This window comes from Sinohyriopsis cumingii, chromosome 12, assembly GCF_028554795.1.
Source record: "Sinohyriopsis cumingii isolate HCF-2022 chromosome 12, ASM2855479v2, whole genome shotgun sequence".
NCBI lineage: Eukaryota > Metazoa > Mollusca > Bivalvia > Unionida > Unionidae > Sinohyriopsis > Sinohyriopsis cumingii.
The window spans coordinates 64,371,697-64,388,876 of NC_142972.1; the positions used below are offsets into that span (position 1 = coordinate 64,371,697).

General features: G+C 36.7%; 1 protein-coding gene across 1 annotated transcript in view; it reads right to left on the minus strand.

Annotated features, from left to right (window-relative positions):
• Nucleotides 1-10,029, minus strand: part of LOC149786597 (uncharacterized) — a 75,386-nt gene extending 65,357 nt beyond the window's left edge. Inside the window, exon 1 of the mRNA XM_089977099.1 lies at nt 9,694-10,029. Within this exon, the coding sequence (XP_089833225.1) occupies nt 9,694-9,766 (73 nt within the window). The 5' untranslated portion in view covers nt 9,767-10,029. The remainder of the gene's footprint in view (nt 1-9,693) is intronic.
• Between the last annotated feature and the right edge of the window lie 7,151 nt (nt 10,030-17,180).

Sequence of the window (17,180 nt, forward strand, 5' to 3'; positions counted from 1 at the left end):
GGAATTTAGAAGTTGTTGTTACGAGCTTGAACGCCACTTATCATTACACGATAGGCTGTACATGGCGGCCAGCATTACTGGTGGAGGATGAACCCGAGAAAATCCCTGTAAGAACCACCAACCCAAGGGAAGCTACTGACAAGCTTTCTCACGTATGAACAGTGGCCGAGCCCGAGATTCGAACCCACGAAGACAGAAGTGAGATGGCAGTGATTGGAAGGGTGAGCGCTCTAGACCATGCAACGACTCAGGGCGTCTGTAAAGTTGGACATTTCAAGTGGAGAAGAAAGTGGTTAGAAGACACAAAACAGATGATCACCACCAAGTTAAGATCCCGCGTGATCGGACTACATATATATGGTGCACATGTCACAGAGGCGCAGATGAAACTCTTAGGAAACATACATTTATTCTTCCACACATTTGGTTGACAAATAAGAAACTTTTATGATAGGCATAAATCGTAATCTGTCAATCAGTGAATGTCAAATTGAAACTTGGAATATAAAGTTATCACCAATTTAATGGGATCAGTTTATCAGTTAGTACTTATGTAGCTCACTGTCAGTAAATTAATGTTAATTTATTTGGAACGATGACCATGAATAAAGCTTTCGATTGTAAAAGGTGAATATGAAGGAACTTTAACATGGTACAAAATGTAGATTATACACTAGGTGAGATTCAACGTAATATAACGTGCCGACAAAGAGAACTATAATTTGATTTTGTTCTGGACATGAAGAGGTGGGCATTTGATGCACTGGTATAATTATGCAACGTATGTGCAAAAAACAAAATATCTCATAAACTCGAATGCAGGTTCGTGAGCTTTTTCAAAGTACGCACACGAATGCAAGCAACCTTCTCAGTGTGATAGGGTCAACATTACAATTTACCATCTTCTTTTCAACAGCCACAAGAAAGGACACAAGTCAATTTGTCATGTACATATTTAATGGTTAATATCATTTATCAAACACTAATAAATGTCACACACGGACTATCATGGATATGGAATGGACACGTCCTTTGAAACGAACTACTAGCACAATAACTGTAAACAATATCAATCTACCGTCTTTTGGATAAATGTCCACTATACATATCGTTGCTAGCCATCAACGCGGTTGTCACAAGTGAACACCAAGGACGCATATATATAATCTTTATTTCTCCCTTCGTGTCGATCCTAAAGGTTCTTTGTTAGGTGAAACCCTCTATACGAATATAAATTTCTACCCACAATTTTAGAATATAACTTATCTCCCCTTTGCATCATGCACTAATATCTAACTCTTCAACCGTTCAAAATTCATAAAAGAGTTCGGTTCTCGGTGCCTATCATTCTACCCACTGTCCTGTTATAAAATCGCGCTCGCGCGCGCGCGTGTGTGTGTGTGTGTGTTTATTACATCTTTCACAACAATTCTTCTTTTATTCGCTACACATTGGCACTAAATTTGCTGCTAAATTTCCTGTGGTGAAAACATATTGAGAATCAATACAAGTGCTGTATCAGAAAACAAAACACAGGCCATGCCGATTTCAGAACTGTGCAACAGAGTAAGTACACGAAAGTCATTATGACTGCTTAAGTCGTCATGATATCAGATCCTTTCAATTTAAATCGTACATTGCCCTGTGCACCCCCCCCCCCACACAAACTGTTTTCAATTATAGTAAGGTCGATATTATCCAACTCGAAGCGGAAGAATAAAAGTTCTCAACGAAATCATAAAGATATCTAGGTTTACTAAAATGTATAACTTTTGCAACTATATTTGACTAATTCACTATTATATACATGAAAGGTTTATCAAGCAAATACAGCTGACTCCCATTATCACAGATCATGAATATGCATGCGAGAATGAAGTGAAAACAATAATATAAGCTTTATGATATTTTATATGGGACTTTTTCAACTGATGAATTGTTTCACAAATTCACTTCAATCCTATACATGCGAATGTTTAGCTGAGAAATATAAAACCGGGTTTTCTGAGCTTTTAGGCAAAGTTAATTGAAATGCATCCATTTCAAAGCACAATGTAAATTTTAATTTTGTTTGCTCTCAGTAATAGTAAGATCGTCATCTCTAACATAGTTCGACGTATCACTTGCATATACACACACAACAAAATGTTTCCGACATTTGTCAAATCGTTTATATATGAAAAAGAGAAGGCATATAATTGATCCCTGTGGTAGTCCAATGTACACCACACGAACTCACAGCTTGCAATCTACTGCTGAGATAGGCAGAAAATCATTGCAATGATGGTTTTGTAATATCAAATTTTTATAATTTATTTAGCAAAACGTTATGAATAAAATTATCAAAAACATATGGCAAGTCTAAGAATACAAATCCCATTAATTTTCCGTTATCGGCGTTCTTCAACGGCAAACCAAGGAGTTTTGTCTTGCAGGCATGATCTGGACGCTTACCTGATTGGCACAGAGCAATCCAATTATTTTCTGACGAAAACAAATCATAAAATGAACTGAAAACATATAATACTGCTGACAATAGGTAGACCAGATAAGACTCTATAATTACTTACACTCAGTTTGTTCCCTGGACTTAAAACAGGGGTTTTACTCTAGATTATATTCAATCTTATACACAACTTGCTGTAAATTTGGATATAATAAATAAACAAGTCAGTAGTTCAGCACTGAAATATACAGACGGCATTAAGAGTTTCACTGTACCTATGGATATATTAAATATACAAGTCAGTGGTTTAACATTGAAATATACAGACGGCATTAAGAGTTTCACTGTACCTATGGACATATTAAATATACAAGTCAGTGGTTTAACATTGAAATATACAGACGGCATTAAGAGTTTCACTGTACCTATGGACATATTAAATATACAAGTCAGTGGTATAACATTGAAATATACAGATGGCATTAAGAGTTTCACTGTACCTATGGCACATTAAATATACAAGTCAGTGGTTTAACATTGAAATATACAGACGGCATTAAGAGTTTCACTGTACCTTAGGACATATTAAATATACAAGTCAGTGGTTTAACATTGAAATATACAGACGGCATTAAGAGTTTCACTGTACCTATGGACATATTAAATATACAAGTCAGTGGTATAACATTGAAATATACAGATGGCATTAAGAGTTTCACTGTACCTATGGACACATTAAATATACAAGTCAGTGGTTTAACATTGAAATATACAGACGGCATTAAGAGTTTCACTGTACCTATGGACACATTAAATATACAAGTCAGTGGTTTAACATTGAAATATACAGACGGCATTAAGAGTTTCACTGTACCTATGGACATATTAAATATACAAGTCAGTGGTTTAACATTGAAATATACAGACGGCATTAAGAGTTTCACTGATAAGTAATTAAAACCACTAAATGTTGATTAGATATATTTAAAATTTCCTTTCAAACAAAATCTCAGTTATATTTGGCATCTGAAGGACATTTTATCTGAGATGCGTTCAATATCAAAATTGATGAATCAAAGTCCATACCATTACCAAGCACAATACTATAGAAGAAATCAATAATTATCTGCTATCTGAGAAAACATAATTAACTACTTTCCTACAAATAGTAATAATGAGAGTTTGATGAAGGTAGGAAATCATTTAATTTTTCCCAGAGTTTATGTTAGATTTTTACGAATAGCGAACAGTTTTATCTCATTATTATTCATTTATATCTCTAATTGTTGCAATGAACTTATTTTCAAAAGCCCTATAAATAGTCCAATTATTTGCACATTTAATTTCTCCTGCTTTCTCGTGAAGGAAATCTGCGGTATACATGACCGAAAAGGTATCATCATTAATCCACTATGATTTGATTCTACGTACGTTCTTTGTATGGTAAATGCTGATTAATCATATCTGAGAATAATGCATTAATAAAGCAAACAATACATCAGGGCGGCGGACAAGGTAGGACAATTAGAACAAAGTTCCCGGGGCCCACAATTGTCAGGGGTCCATCGCCGTCACACTTTGTAATTCGTAAGGCCTACTAAAGAATTTTTCCTAGGGACCATAAATCCTGTCCACGGCCCTGCAATACATCATTTAAATCAGGGGTCTCAAACACACGACCCGTTAGGCCGCATCCTGTGGCCCGCAAAATGAGTGGCGTCACAAGGTGTCAAGAGAGATAACAACGGTGGTGCGGCTCTTGGGTCATCGAAAATGTCGTCATGCGGATATCAGGGTGGTTTGAATCTGAGACCCCTGATTTATAACGTTATAAACTTTAATTGTGTCCCTGTGAATTTGCCTTAAATATGCCTATGAATCTGCCTTAAATCTGCCTATGAATATTGCCTTAAATCTGCCTACGAATTTGCCTTAAATCTGTCTATCAATGTTACCTTAAATCTGCATACGAGTGTCTTACATCTGCCTATGAATATTGCCTTAAATGTGCTTTAAATCTGTCTACGAATATTGCCTTAAATCTGCCTACGAATTTGGCATAAATCTGCCTATGAATTTGCCTTAATGTTGCCTATGAATATTACCTTAAGTCTGTCTACGAATAATGCCTATAATCTGCCTACGAATATTGCCTTAAATCTGCCAGCGAATATTGCCTTAAATCTGCCTGCAAATATTGCCTTAAATGTGCCTTCGAACGTTGGCTTAAATGTGTCAACGAATATTGCCTTAAATCTGCCTACGAATATCGCCTTAAATCTGGGTACCAATATTGCCTTAAATCTGTCTACAAATATTGCTTTAAGTCTGTCTACGAATTTGCCTTAAGTCTGTCCATGAATATTGGCTTAAATCTGTCTACCGATTTTGCCTTAAATCTGCCTATGAATATTACCTTAAATCTGTCTACGAACAATGCCTTAAATCTGCCTGCGAATATTGCCTTAAATCTGCCTGCGAATATTGCCTTAAATCTGCCAGCGAATATTGCCTTAAATATGCCTGTAAATATTGCCTTAAATGTGCCTACGAACGTTGGCTTAAATCTGTCAACGAATATTGCCTTAAATCTGCCTACGAATATCGCCTTAAATCTGGCTACCAATATTGCCTTAAATCTGTCTACAAATATTGCCTTAAGTCTGTCTACGAATTTGCCTTAAGTCTGTCCACGAATATTGGCTTAAATCTGTCAACCAATTTTGCTTAAATCTTCCTATGAATTTGCCTTAAATCTGCCTATGAATATTACCTTAAATCTGTCTACGAATAATGCCTTAAATCTGCCTGCGAATATTGCCTTAAATCTGCCAGCGAATATTGCCTTAAATATGCCTGCAAATATTGCCTTAAATGTGCCTACGAACGTTGGCTTAAATCTGTCAACGAATATTGCCTTAAATCTGCCTACGAATATCGCCTTAAATCTGGCTACCAATATTGCCTTAAATCTGTCTACTAATATTGTCTTAAGTATGTCTACGAATTTGCCTTAAGTCTGTCCACGAATATTGGCTTAAATCTGTCTACCAATTTTGCCTTAAATCTGCCCACGAATTTGCCTTAAATCTGTCTACGAATATTGCCTTAAATCTGTCTACGAATATTGCCTTAAATCTGCCTGCGAATATTGCCTTAAATCTGTCTACGAATATTGCCTTAAATCTGTCTACGAATATTGCCTTAAATCTGCCTACGAATTTGCCTATACTATTCTTATCAGCCTGTCTAAAAAATCATGAACTTCGACGCCTTGAATCCATTTCCCTCTTTATTACGTCTGCACAGAGTTCAGTTTGAAATGCCCCTTTGATAGTATCCACTGAGTTATGTAGGGCCCACAGAAGTATTACTACGCCAAAGTAAGTGTCTCTAAATATTTACGTGTTTTATGTATGAAAAAAATATTGTTGCATTGCATATGGATAAGAATTTTGACTTTAGGAGAATGTTTGAGAAATACTGAGTGTAATTCAAGTTCTAGATTAATTATAGTAAGACTCTCTCCCCCTAACTGGCATGACTAGTAATATGCATGGTCTACATTTTTGTTATCTTTGCGCATGTAGCGCATGTAGCGAAGCCCTTTTCTTATCAACTGCAGATACCAGGAATAATCGACTTCTGTATATAAACGCCCAACTACTTGCCGTACACGCCAGGTCTTATGATGGGCCACATCCATTTACCACACTTAACCCATTATAATACACCGGCCTTAAACTGAACCAAGATATTCGTGGCATACCTTAACCAGAGGCGACGATACTTTTATCTCGAAGTCAGTTATCAATAACACTCAGTATGACAAGGTATTCGATATCGGTGTTTATGCCTCTTACAGTTTTGTTCATCGCAAACTCGAATTCTTACATACTGTAGAAGTTCTTAACGAGGTTCGGCTTAGGGTATAATAGGGTTATATAAACCTTGAACCCATCGACAGAAGTGGTTGCTTGTAATATTTCTGTTATTGACTTTGTGTGTGCGTGTGTGTTTGAGGGGGGGGGTGTCTGCCATCATTTCTGCTTTTAATCAATGGAAAACTGGAATCATTGTACGGTGTTTTAACAGGCCGAGTCAAAGTCAAAAACCTCTCAAAACATTCAAGGCTCCGTACAGCATCACAGTGAAACATAGTACCATCTTCATGCAACGGTGCCTTCAGAAGGAAAAAAAAAACATGCACCATTCAAAATCATTGTCATCGAGTACAGAAAATTTGGTTTTACAGTGTTAATCTGTTTTTCCTCTTATTTCAAACTAAAAAAATACAAGGACATTTTTTTCAATGTAACATATGCTAAGTGTAACATACATAAGGCATTCCTTGATCAGAAATAGGAAAACTAATCATAGGGTAAAAAGCATATTACATATAATCAATAATACAAGAGGGGCTTGTATCGCTGGTCAAAATTTACCTTTACGTTTTATATATACTATACTCTATATAGTAGATGTGTACATTGATAAATTGTAATACTGGCCCCCGTGATTATATATATATATATATATATATATATATATATATATATATATATATATATATATATATATATACACACACACTTGTCTGCATTCATGACGTGGCTACTCAGTTGTACGAATGGTTTTATAAGTCAAATCTATCCACATCCATGAAATGGTTACACTGGCTACTTTAATGTTCATATACAAATAGCGCAAGTCATCTGTCTGCAAATTGTTCTACAGATTGTCACGTATCTCTCAACAGGAACCATGGGGTAAAAGAAAAACTAGTACTGATTGATAATCTTTCCCATGGATGGAGTACGGCTTATTTTGTATCACGTGATTTGCGAGGACTATTAAGCTGGAAACGAAGCATAAGGTGTCAATTACATAAGCTTGAAGTTTAAAGACTCGTTAGTACAGGTCAACCACTTTGTTTATAAATATCTCGTGAGAATCGTTTCGGACTTTTAAGACGCTGGAGTACATGGAGGGCGCGGAATACAATGGCGTTTTTCAAAACAAAACCCAAAGAAACGTTAAGATTTCATTTCTGATACAACAAATCGTTCTTTTTACCAGCAGGTGTATATACTCTACGTACATGTGTGTGTTTATTTGGTTAAGTATAAACATGAGCAGTATGTTTGTATTTAGTGGGGTAACGCAGCTGAAATGTTGCGATCTAAAATGTATACATTGCAGCTATTATAGAACCCTTCCAAATAGCCAATATAGTAATATGAACACCAGACATTTTCCCCCGTGAGTTCAGGGTTCGATGCCTGATGAGATCAGGTTAAGTACATGGTCATCTCATATCTTAAAGGTATGCTACATTACGAAAGGTGTTGCGCATATAATGTAATCCTTGTCCGTCCGTACGTACATATGAACTTGGTTAGGTTTTGCGTTTAGGTCAAATTTCAAAAGAGGAGCATCTGTGTTTTATAAACACATTTCTAGTTCCTTCAGCAGACCAAACAGTGGTCAACAATCATGACAGAAAAAAAAAGGCGAAGAACAACTTGCTTGTCTATTTTCCTGAAAAGCTCCGTGTTGAATACCGTTTTCATCATGTCTAAAATTCTAACCGTTATTTTTTGTTCAGTCATCCCAATTAAACGCAGAACATGTGCTTTGTTTTTCCGATTCGAAAGAGTTATCTTGATAAAATTATTTGTTAAATGAGAGAGTAAATGGGAAGTACTGCATAACTTGAGATATCTAATGATGTTTGCTAAAACATCTGTTGTGTCATCTTTAGGTTTAGTTGTATGTTTGTTAGACCTAGATGCGAGGGATTTGAAGATAGATCCCCTTAATCAAATGATGTGTGCAACTCTGTTTAATATAAGTGTTTGAACATTAGACTCTAAGATGCAAAGCAACTTTAATGAGACTAAGGTTTTTTGCTATTTTATCTTGACATTATTTATGTTCAACTATACATACATACATACATACATACATACATACATACATACATACATACATATCTTATTTTCCGCATCCGGTATATCTCTATACACTTCGGCCTAATATGCACGTATACCAAGCGACCGATTAAACAACACAATGCTCATTATTTGCTATTCGAAACTTACAGTCCCCACAAATCCACTGACTATCAAAATGGTTTAGTGAAAGTGTGACAATATTGTCTGCAGCTACTTGCGGATGACGTTCGTTATTTTTTTTTATTTCTCAATAGCTGGGGGTGGGGGCTTAACGATATGTAACACATTGCTTGATAATATAGTGTAGTGGAATGTGAGACTTCTGCATTTGTGACAAAGATGTCCAACAGACAACTAAACTAAAGGTTTATCACAAAGGTGCTTACATAGCACCTAGGTGCCATAATTATAAATGTGCTCAAAGTACACAAATCCCCATTATGGCCCTGAAGACGGGCGGAAGAACAAATTGAGATGTTTATAGCTATATGCTTTAAATTGTAAAGATTAGCATTTCTATTCTCAAGGAGTTGTGATGCCAGTCTCTCTCTCTCTCTCTCTCTCGTAGCGTTATGACTGAAAAATTGTTAAAGCTACGCTAAAAATCAAAATCACACTCACACACACACACTCTCTCTCTCCACACACACATAAACGCACCCAATCAGGGGCACACAGATAATTTTCATCTGAAACATATTCGACAGGACTTACCGTTAGATACGGTAGACCATTTGTAAAGTTTCAAAAATGTGCACATATTCTTAACTGATCGACAACGTAAATTATGTACTGTACACTATGCACTCGCATTAACAGTGTCAGCATAATACTAAAACTAATGTCAGTCACTTCAAGTGCTCGCCTCCCTCATAAAATCACTAATAATGTCAGAACGTGATCTGCTTCAAAAGTCACAACGGGGAAAAGTGAACATTATGCAAGAAATATGAAGGAAATAAATTTGAGCATCTGAAAAGAAAGCTAATCACATGCGTTGGGAAGGCCAACGTTTAGTTTTGTCTTCTCTCTCTCTCTCTCTCTCTCTCTCTCTCTCTCTCTATATATATATATATATATATATATATATATATATATATATATATATATATATATATATATATATATATATATATATATATATATGATTCGTATGATATACAACTATATCTAAGGTGACGCATCACATTCCAAGCACTTATTTGTACAGGTAACAACTTCATGCACTTAAATACCTAATCATTCAAGCAAAATTGCGCTTGTTCTAAGTAAATAAAGAAAGGTACTCACGTGTGACTGTTTCCAAGAGTGTAATAATCCATGTAACGCTGCACACATACAAAAACATTTTATCCAAAATCATGTCTGAATTCTACACATTGAGTCTCTATGTATAGGAAGGTCTGCTGTTATCAAAATAGCACAAATGCAACAACTTTTTTCGGACAGATTAATCTCGTTGTACTCATAGCCGCACTTGCAAGGAGTTAGTCCGCTGATCTACTCGTCATAATAACACAACGTACTCCACTGGTACCATGAAATAGATCATCTGTAGCTGGAGGCTGCAGTTTTCTTGTAATGTACACCTGATGTGCTGAATGAAGCAATTAACATAGTAATAAGGGGGCGTGGTTTAGGTGTACTGCAACAGGAGGGAGGATATACATATTCATGATCAGGAGAGGTTTAATGGTTTCTGAGTGTGTGTAAATCAATTTTTGACGTTTTTCTGTGAAAGAGGAAAGATTAAAAACAATAGAAATGAACAGGCTGAAGATGGGAGAAAATGTAATGCAACAGCAGAAACTGGTATCAGAAGAAACTGGTATCAGAGAGAAACAGGAAAACCATTTGTAAAATGTATTTCGGATATCATCTTAGCTTCTCCAGCTCAGGAAAAGCCAAGCATTCAATGATTCAATGATTTTCAGGGTAAAGTGCGAACTGATGTATGTATGTATGTATGTATGTATGTATGTATGTATGTATGTATGTATGTATGTATGTATGTATGTATGTATGTATGTATGTATGTATGTGTGTATGTATGTATGTATGTATGTGTGTGTGTGTGTGTGTGTGTGTGTGTGCGTGCATACATGTATGTATGTATGTATGTATGTCTGTAGTGTATGTATGTATGTATGTATGTAGTGTATGTATGTAGTAGTGTATGTATGTATGTATGTATGTATGTATGTAAGTGTGTGTGTGTGCGTGCATGCATGTATGTATGTATGTATGTATGTATGCATGTATGTATGTGTGTGTGTGTGCGTGCGTGCATACATGTATGTATGTATGTATGTATGTATGTATGTATGTATGCATGCATGTATGTATGTATGTATGTATGTATGTATGTATGTATGTATGTATGTATGTATGTATGTATGTATGTATGTATGTATGTATGTATGTATGTGTGTGTGTGTAGGTAGGTAGGTAGATAGGTATGTATGTATGTATGTATGTATGTATGTATGTATGTATGTATGTATGTATGTATGTATGTATGTATGTGTGTGTGTGTGTGTGTGTATGTATGTATGATTTTTGAAGCGATAGGAAAGTAAATCAATAAGCACCGTGCGTGTTTGTTGTGTATTATCACTGGACGTATCTGGTTATATCTCTTAATGGTTACTTCAAATTCGTTTTGCAATGGCTTTGTTTGCTACATCTCTTTGGAAATGCGTCCTTATCTATAGTGACTTTAGTTTTTATGAAAGGAAAATTACTGAAATATGCAAAATTGTAAATTTGTCAATGTCTGAACACATTTGTCCTGAAAAATAAAAAAACACCACTACACGAGGTATTTTATATTTTTTTTAAAAAAAAATAATTTCATGTAAAATGCCACCCACCGTCCACCCCAACAACGAAAAGAGCAAAAGAAAGTAAAGCCACACACACACACACACACACACACACACACACACACACACATGCAGGTACAATTCATAATCTACTTTCGAAGAAATGGAACAAAAGTGTCTTATTGTTAGTCTTATGTTATGTGTTTAGGCTCGAATAAATAGTAACACAAGAAAGAGTGAAAACAACAAGCTTTCAAAAAATATAATAATTAATTTCCCTGGAAAAATTCTGTTAAAATGAAGAAGAAAAAAATATCAACTTATGATTTTAAGAATCAAATCCAAAACTAATCCAAGAATAATCCACGAATACAATTTTAGAAGTCCTAATAATAAAATTTTCTAATGATTTCAAGTTCAAGCCCCGATGAAGAATCCAAGATGGAAAACCATGACGTATGCTGTACTAGAGTGTTGAAGTCTACAGTTCCTTCTAGAAACAATAAATATCACTCCGGTTTTGGAAATCCAAATACATGTTTATAAGAGATGTCTTTTTTTCAAGAATTTCGTATGAGCACACGTTATCTCCAGGAGAAAAAGAATTAATCCTTTTGAATCCAAGTAATTTGAAATAACTCCAAACGACACAACAGACACTTTCCTGTGTAAAAAAGCCCAATAAACTCAGAATATTTCTCTAAAACAAAGGTTATATCGTATTCTAAAACGCAATTTCGAAAATCTCCAAGTTGCGAAATCAAAAGGGGATCACGTGATCATGTTTATATCACGTATGCCTAACATGACCCTGACGAAAACCAATCATTTTACTCTTAGAAAGAAAAAAAAATTGTTTACATCTTAAACCAGATAATTCCATCATGACCTCGACAACAACCAATCATTTTAAAATAAGTATATAACTTATTTCCGTGGCTACTACTAACTTTGAATCAAGTTAAGGATCCAGGTCAACACTTGGTGTTTACTAAAACGAACAGTCAAGGTCAAACTATTTTCTGGAAAAAGTATGAGTTCCTAGCAAGCATTATTTTGACATATCATGAAATTTAAAAAAAAATAAAATTTGCAAACAATTAAATCAGATATAGTTAAATCAGATATGCATATCAGTTAGTCTGTAACGTTCCCATCAGTTCAATAACGTATCAAAACAAGACTATGGAGTATGCAACGATTGCGGTATTTCCAGAACATACTGAAATTTTGTTCAGAGTGTCCATATCCAGGGCCGTAGAGCAACCACGGACCCTGTGGTAAGAAACACCCTGGAGTCTCCAAGTTCATTTTCAAGCAAAAATTTTCCTTTATACAATTAAAAAGTTATTCGGCCCAGGGATTTATCCCCGGTTGCCCCCCACCCCATTGACGAGCCTGTCCATAACCTCGAAGTGTTAGAAGGAATCTATTCGACTTATATTTTGCATTAACTATCCACAATTTGCTCTGCTGATTAATCCAACCAATTGCTTAGACCCAGATCCGCCTGACCATTATGCTACGGTAGACCTGGGACTGTGCAGCGTGCTGTTGGACTCGACCTAATACGAGAGTATATACGGTACGTCTTATCTCAAATTCATCGGCAATATATGCACGGTGACTTAACCTGCAATTACATGGCTTGCAATTACATGACTTGCACACGTTAAAATGTATTCAGAAATACCTGTTTCAAAATAGTGTGGGTGTAAGAACTTGAAATAAAAGATGTCCGGTGCAGAAACATTCTAATTATATGGCACATTGGACTTTTAAACGTGTGTGTGTGTGTGTGTGTGTGTGTGTGTGTGTGTGTGACAGACAGACATGCAAAGACAGAGAGAGAGAGAGAGAGAGAGAGAGAGATTTAGCATAGCCGTAATAATTTTATAGCATGATGTCCAACCCAGTCACATTATCCTGATACCAAGCCGACCAGTCCTAACACACCACTTAATTCTGAGCGCTTTGCGATGCAGCTGTGTGTGCCATTTGTATAAGTCTTTGGTATGACTCGGTCGCGGTTCTAACCCACGACCTTTCGTGTTTTTGTTGGGCATTTATAAGCTAGGAAGCAGCAGGGGGGGCGAATCCGACATTTTGTCCAAACGTCATTTGGCTTAATTAGCACTTTCTGCACTCAGCGGATCCGGTGTCGTCAGCGCCTGGTAAAAAAAAAAAACGACGTCGTCGTCGAGGGGATCGTCCGGACGTCATTTGGTTTAATTAATACCTTCTGCGCGCCGATCCCAGCGTCGTCAGCGTCCGGTAAACACAGCGACGACCGCGTCGATGTCATCGCCCCCCCCCTGCTGCTTACAATTTAACCGAATATTTGGTCAAGTCCGATACGATATCGTGTCCGAGGATCATGTAAATTTATCGTTACAAATCCATGTGGGGTCAACTGAGCATGACTAAAAAAGTTTCGAAAAACATTAAAGTCCATGTCACCGCAGCAGGGGGGGGGGGGGGGGCGATGACATCGACGCGGTCGTCGCTGTGTTTACCGGACGCTGACGACGCTGGGATCGGCGCGCAGAAGGTATTAATTAAACCAAATGACGTCCGGACGATCCCCTCGACGACGACGTCGTTTTTTTTTTACCAGGCGCTGACGACACCGGATCCGCTGAGTGCAGAAAGTGCTAATTAAGCCAAATGACGTTTGGACAAAATGTCGGATTCGCCCCCCCTGCTGCTTAGGAAGCATAGAGTACATATTCATGTAACAAGCTTTCCATTAAAAAAAAATCTCAAGCAATTACCATGCAATTGATTCATCCTAATATTGAATAATTCTAATTCATCTCACTTCTCCAAGACGCATATTCCAGAAACATGTCTAAAAGTATGCGGGGAAAAAGAAGAAGAAGGCAAAAGAAACACAAAGTACTATTTGGGGTTTTTGGTTCACAACGCCTGTTCTAAATCTGAGAAAAGTGAGAACTTCCAAGCTACGCTCACATTGTAGACATTTATTTGTACAACGGGTCACGGCGGGCCGATGGGTCTAAAGCTCTTGCCTTCACAGATCACTGACATCTCACCTCTGTCTGTATATGTTTGCGTTTCAGGTCTCACTGGACAGTTTATCTGGTGAATTTTCATCCGACAATGATATATTGCAGAATAATGAGAATACGTTTACACTGAAGATACAAATAAAAGCAAACTAATGATTTTTGTAGAAAGCATGCCTGTGAGATTTTTACTGCGGCGATTAGGCTAATTCCTGATGCAACTGGTGGCTTTTATGCTGAACCATCACTGCCACCAACCTCAAAATTTTACATTCATTCTTGATAGCTATTTTGAACATTTTCCTGTGACAAGGCAGCTAAAAGAATCAGTATGTGCCTTAAGCATGAATAAAGTTCACTAGTACTATATAACAAATTCGCATACCTTTCATCAACCCTCGACCATCTAGATTTTTAGATATTTACCTCTGTAGCAGACACACGTAAAACCGTAAGCCGGCTGCTCATTTGCAGCCCAATTTACGCATTTGATCTCCAATGCCCGTATGACAGTGACAGTCACCAAGAAGCCAACCTATTTCCAAGCCTAACTTAAAGTAATGCTAAACCACATTACAGCTTTAGCTTCTGTGTGAACTTATAAATGCTAGGCTTGTGATAATTAGGTTCATGCCTTCTACCTCAAAAAATAGAGGTGTCAAAATACGAAACTATCCAATGAGACCTCAGCTTGACCAACGGGTATGTGTGAATGTTGGCCAGTAGCTTCCCTTGGGTCGGTGGTTATTTCTGAGGTTTATTTTCTGGCTGACTGACTATTAAAATTGAGGATGCTTGCGCCCATCAGGGCAAGTGCGTCGACACATTATTTTCTGGGTTCTTCCTCCACCAAATATACTGGCCGCCATGTATAGCCTATCATGTGATGAAAAATGGCGTTAAACCCACAAAACCCCAATTTGTTTTATGTTGAATTAGACTCAGTCCGTTCCATATTGCTAGTCTTCTGAACACGAAATTCCATTCTGACTTTGTGCTGCAACAACTGCGATATATTTGGAATAGATAAAACCGTTCATCGCTGAATAGATAAAACCAATATTTTTTTACATAAAAGAGGAGTAGAAGACAAGACGTCTTATCTTGAATAGTACGAGAGTTATTTGCAAAGTTTTAAAATGTTATGTTATAACATTTTTATTTCTTTAATCATTCCAAACATAATACCTATAGATAGACAAAACAACGTTTTATATAATGAACTATACTTGTACGCACAGCAGGCCGCATTCCTGCAGATTTGTGTGCGTGACGTAACATAGGTGCATGACAGAGGGAGAGACAACTTTGTTACTAAGCAAAGATAATAATATAACATCCTGCCGCTCTTAGAGTACTCTTCGGTTAACATCAAGGCCGATATGGATTACGTTTACTTATGTAATTATCTGTCATATCCTATAGCTGTGGGTGGCTGGGATGGTTTCATCGATTTAACAGTTGCCGTGAATGCATATACCATCGTCTGCGATGGACGAGCGAAACGCTGCTGCTTTGGGGGTGGGGTGGGGTGGGGGAATTGATAAAGTTCCTCGATACACAGTTGGTGATATTTCTATTATCATGGGCATTTATTGACTGCTGATGAAAAACATGATCGAGTTGAAATCGCCAAACAGCTACTCGCCAGATATGAAGACAAACAAAAGAGGTATTTGAATGACATTGTCAAAGGTAATGCAGCATGGATTCACTTTCTTGAACTTTACTCAAGAGAAGAAAAGAAAAAAAAAAAAAGGTTGGACTGGAGAAAACAAGCGGAGACAATAATAGCTTAACATAGTCGGACTGCCAAGAGAGTTTCACATACATTTTATTCAAATGCAAAGGCTCGGTCCTTTAGGTATCAATGTCTGACTCGGCTAATATCAATATACATTTCTGAGCCTCCACAGTGTTGCCAAAAGTTGTAGAACACCCCGAATCACCCGTCCACTAACTGACACCCGAGGTATCCAACAACTCGATGACAACACTCATAAATCCGCCGTCTTGATATACTTCCGAAAGAGCACAGAATAAAACTTTGCCACATCCTCCATGCAACTCTAATTTAGCTCAAGTGATTTGTGGATGAAAAATCCCATTATCAAAGATACGCTGGGGCCAGGCGATATGAAAGCCGTCATGCGGTTGGAAGTGCAGTTTCGCGTTTATGAACAACATACCAAAACGTGAATATAAAATGGCATTTAATACCTGAATAATCAGACTGATAAAGTATGTAGAGAGGTGGATGACGAATACTTGTTTAGGATACAATGGCGTACTGTTCAATAATTAAAATCTTTGTTGTATTTAGAATTATTTCATTATTCCTCGTACATTAGTTGTTTAGATATGGATTATTATTTCTCTGTAAAAGGAGCCTTACATTTATAGACACCAAAGGCGAGTACAATTCTACAATTTCGTGAACTCAGAAATTCAAGTTTTATTTTTTTTTATTTTTTTTTTTTTTTGCATTTTCAATGTTTAGCCATTCTCAATAAAAGGTCATTGTATAACTGATTCTGTTTAAGCAAAATGATTAAGATCCTCGAGTGAAATGCATATAGAACAAAGCCATATTTTCCAACCACCAACCTCTGCTTCCATTCTGTCAGTTGACATGTTTTAATCGAACTATAACACTTTTGAATTTTTAATGTGAACATCATCAAAATTCACTTCAGACTGGCTTGAAATTCTATTCACATATAAAGCAGCTTTATTTGAATTGCATAGCCTTTCCATCCAATTAAATAAATTTGAGTCAAACTTGGTTTGATAGTGGCCTAAATTTATCAGCATTACCTACCCGATACTTGGTCCAAACTTAATATATCATCTTTCTTACTATAAAATAAGTTCATCCAAGTTTGCCATAACAAAACATTTCGTGCGCTTCTCTTAACAATAC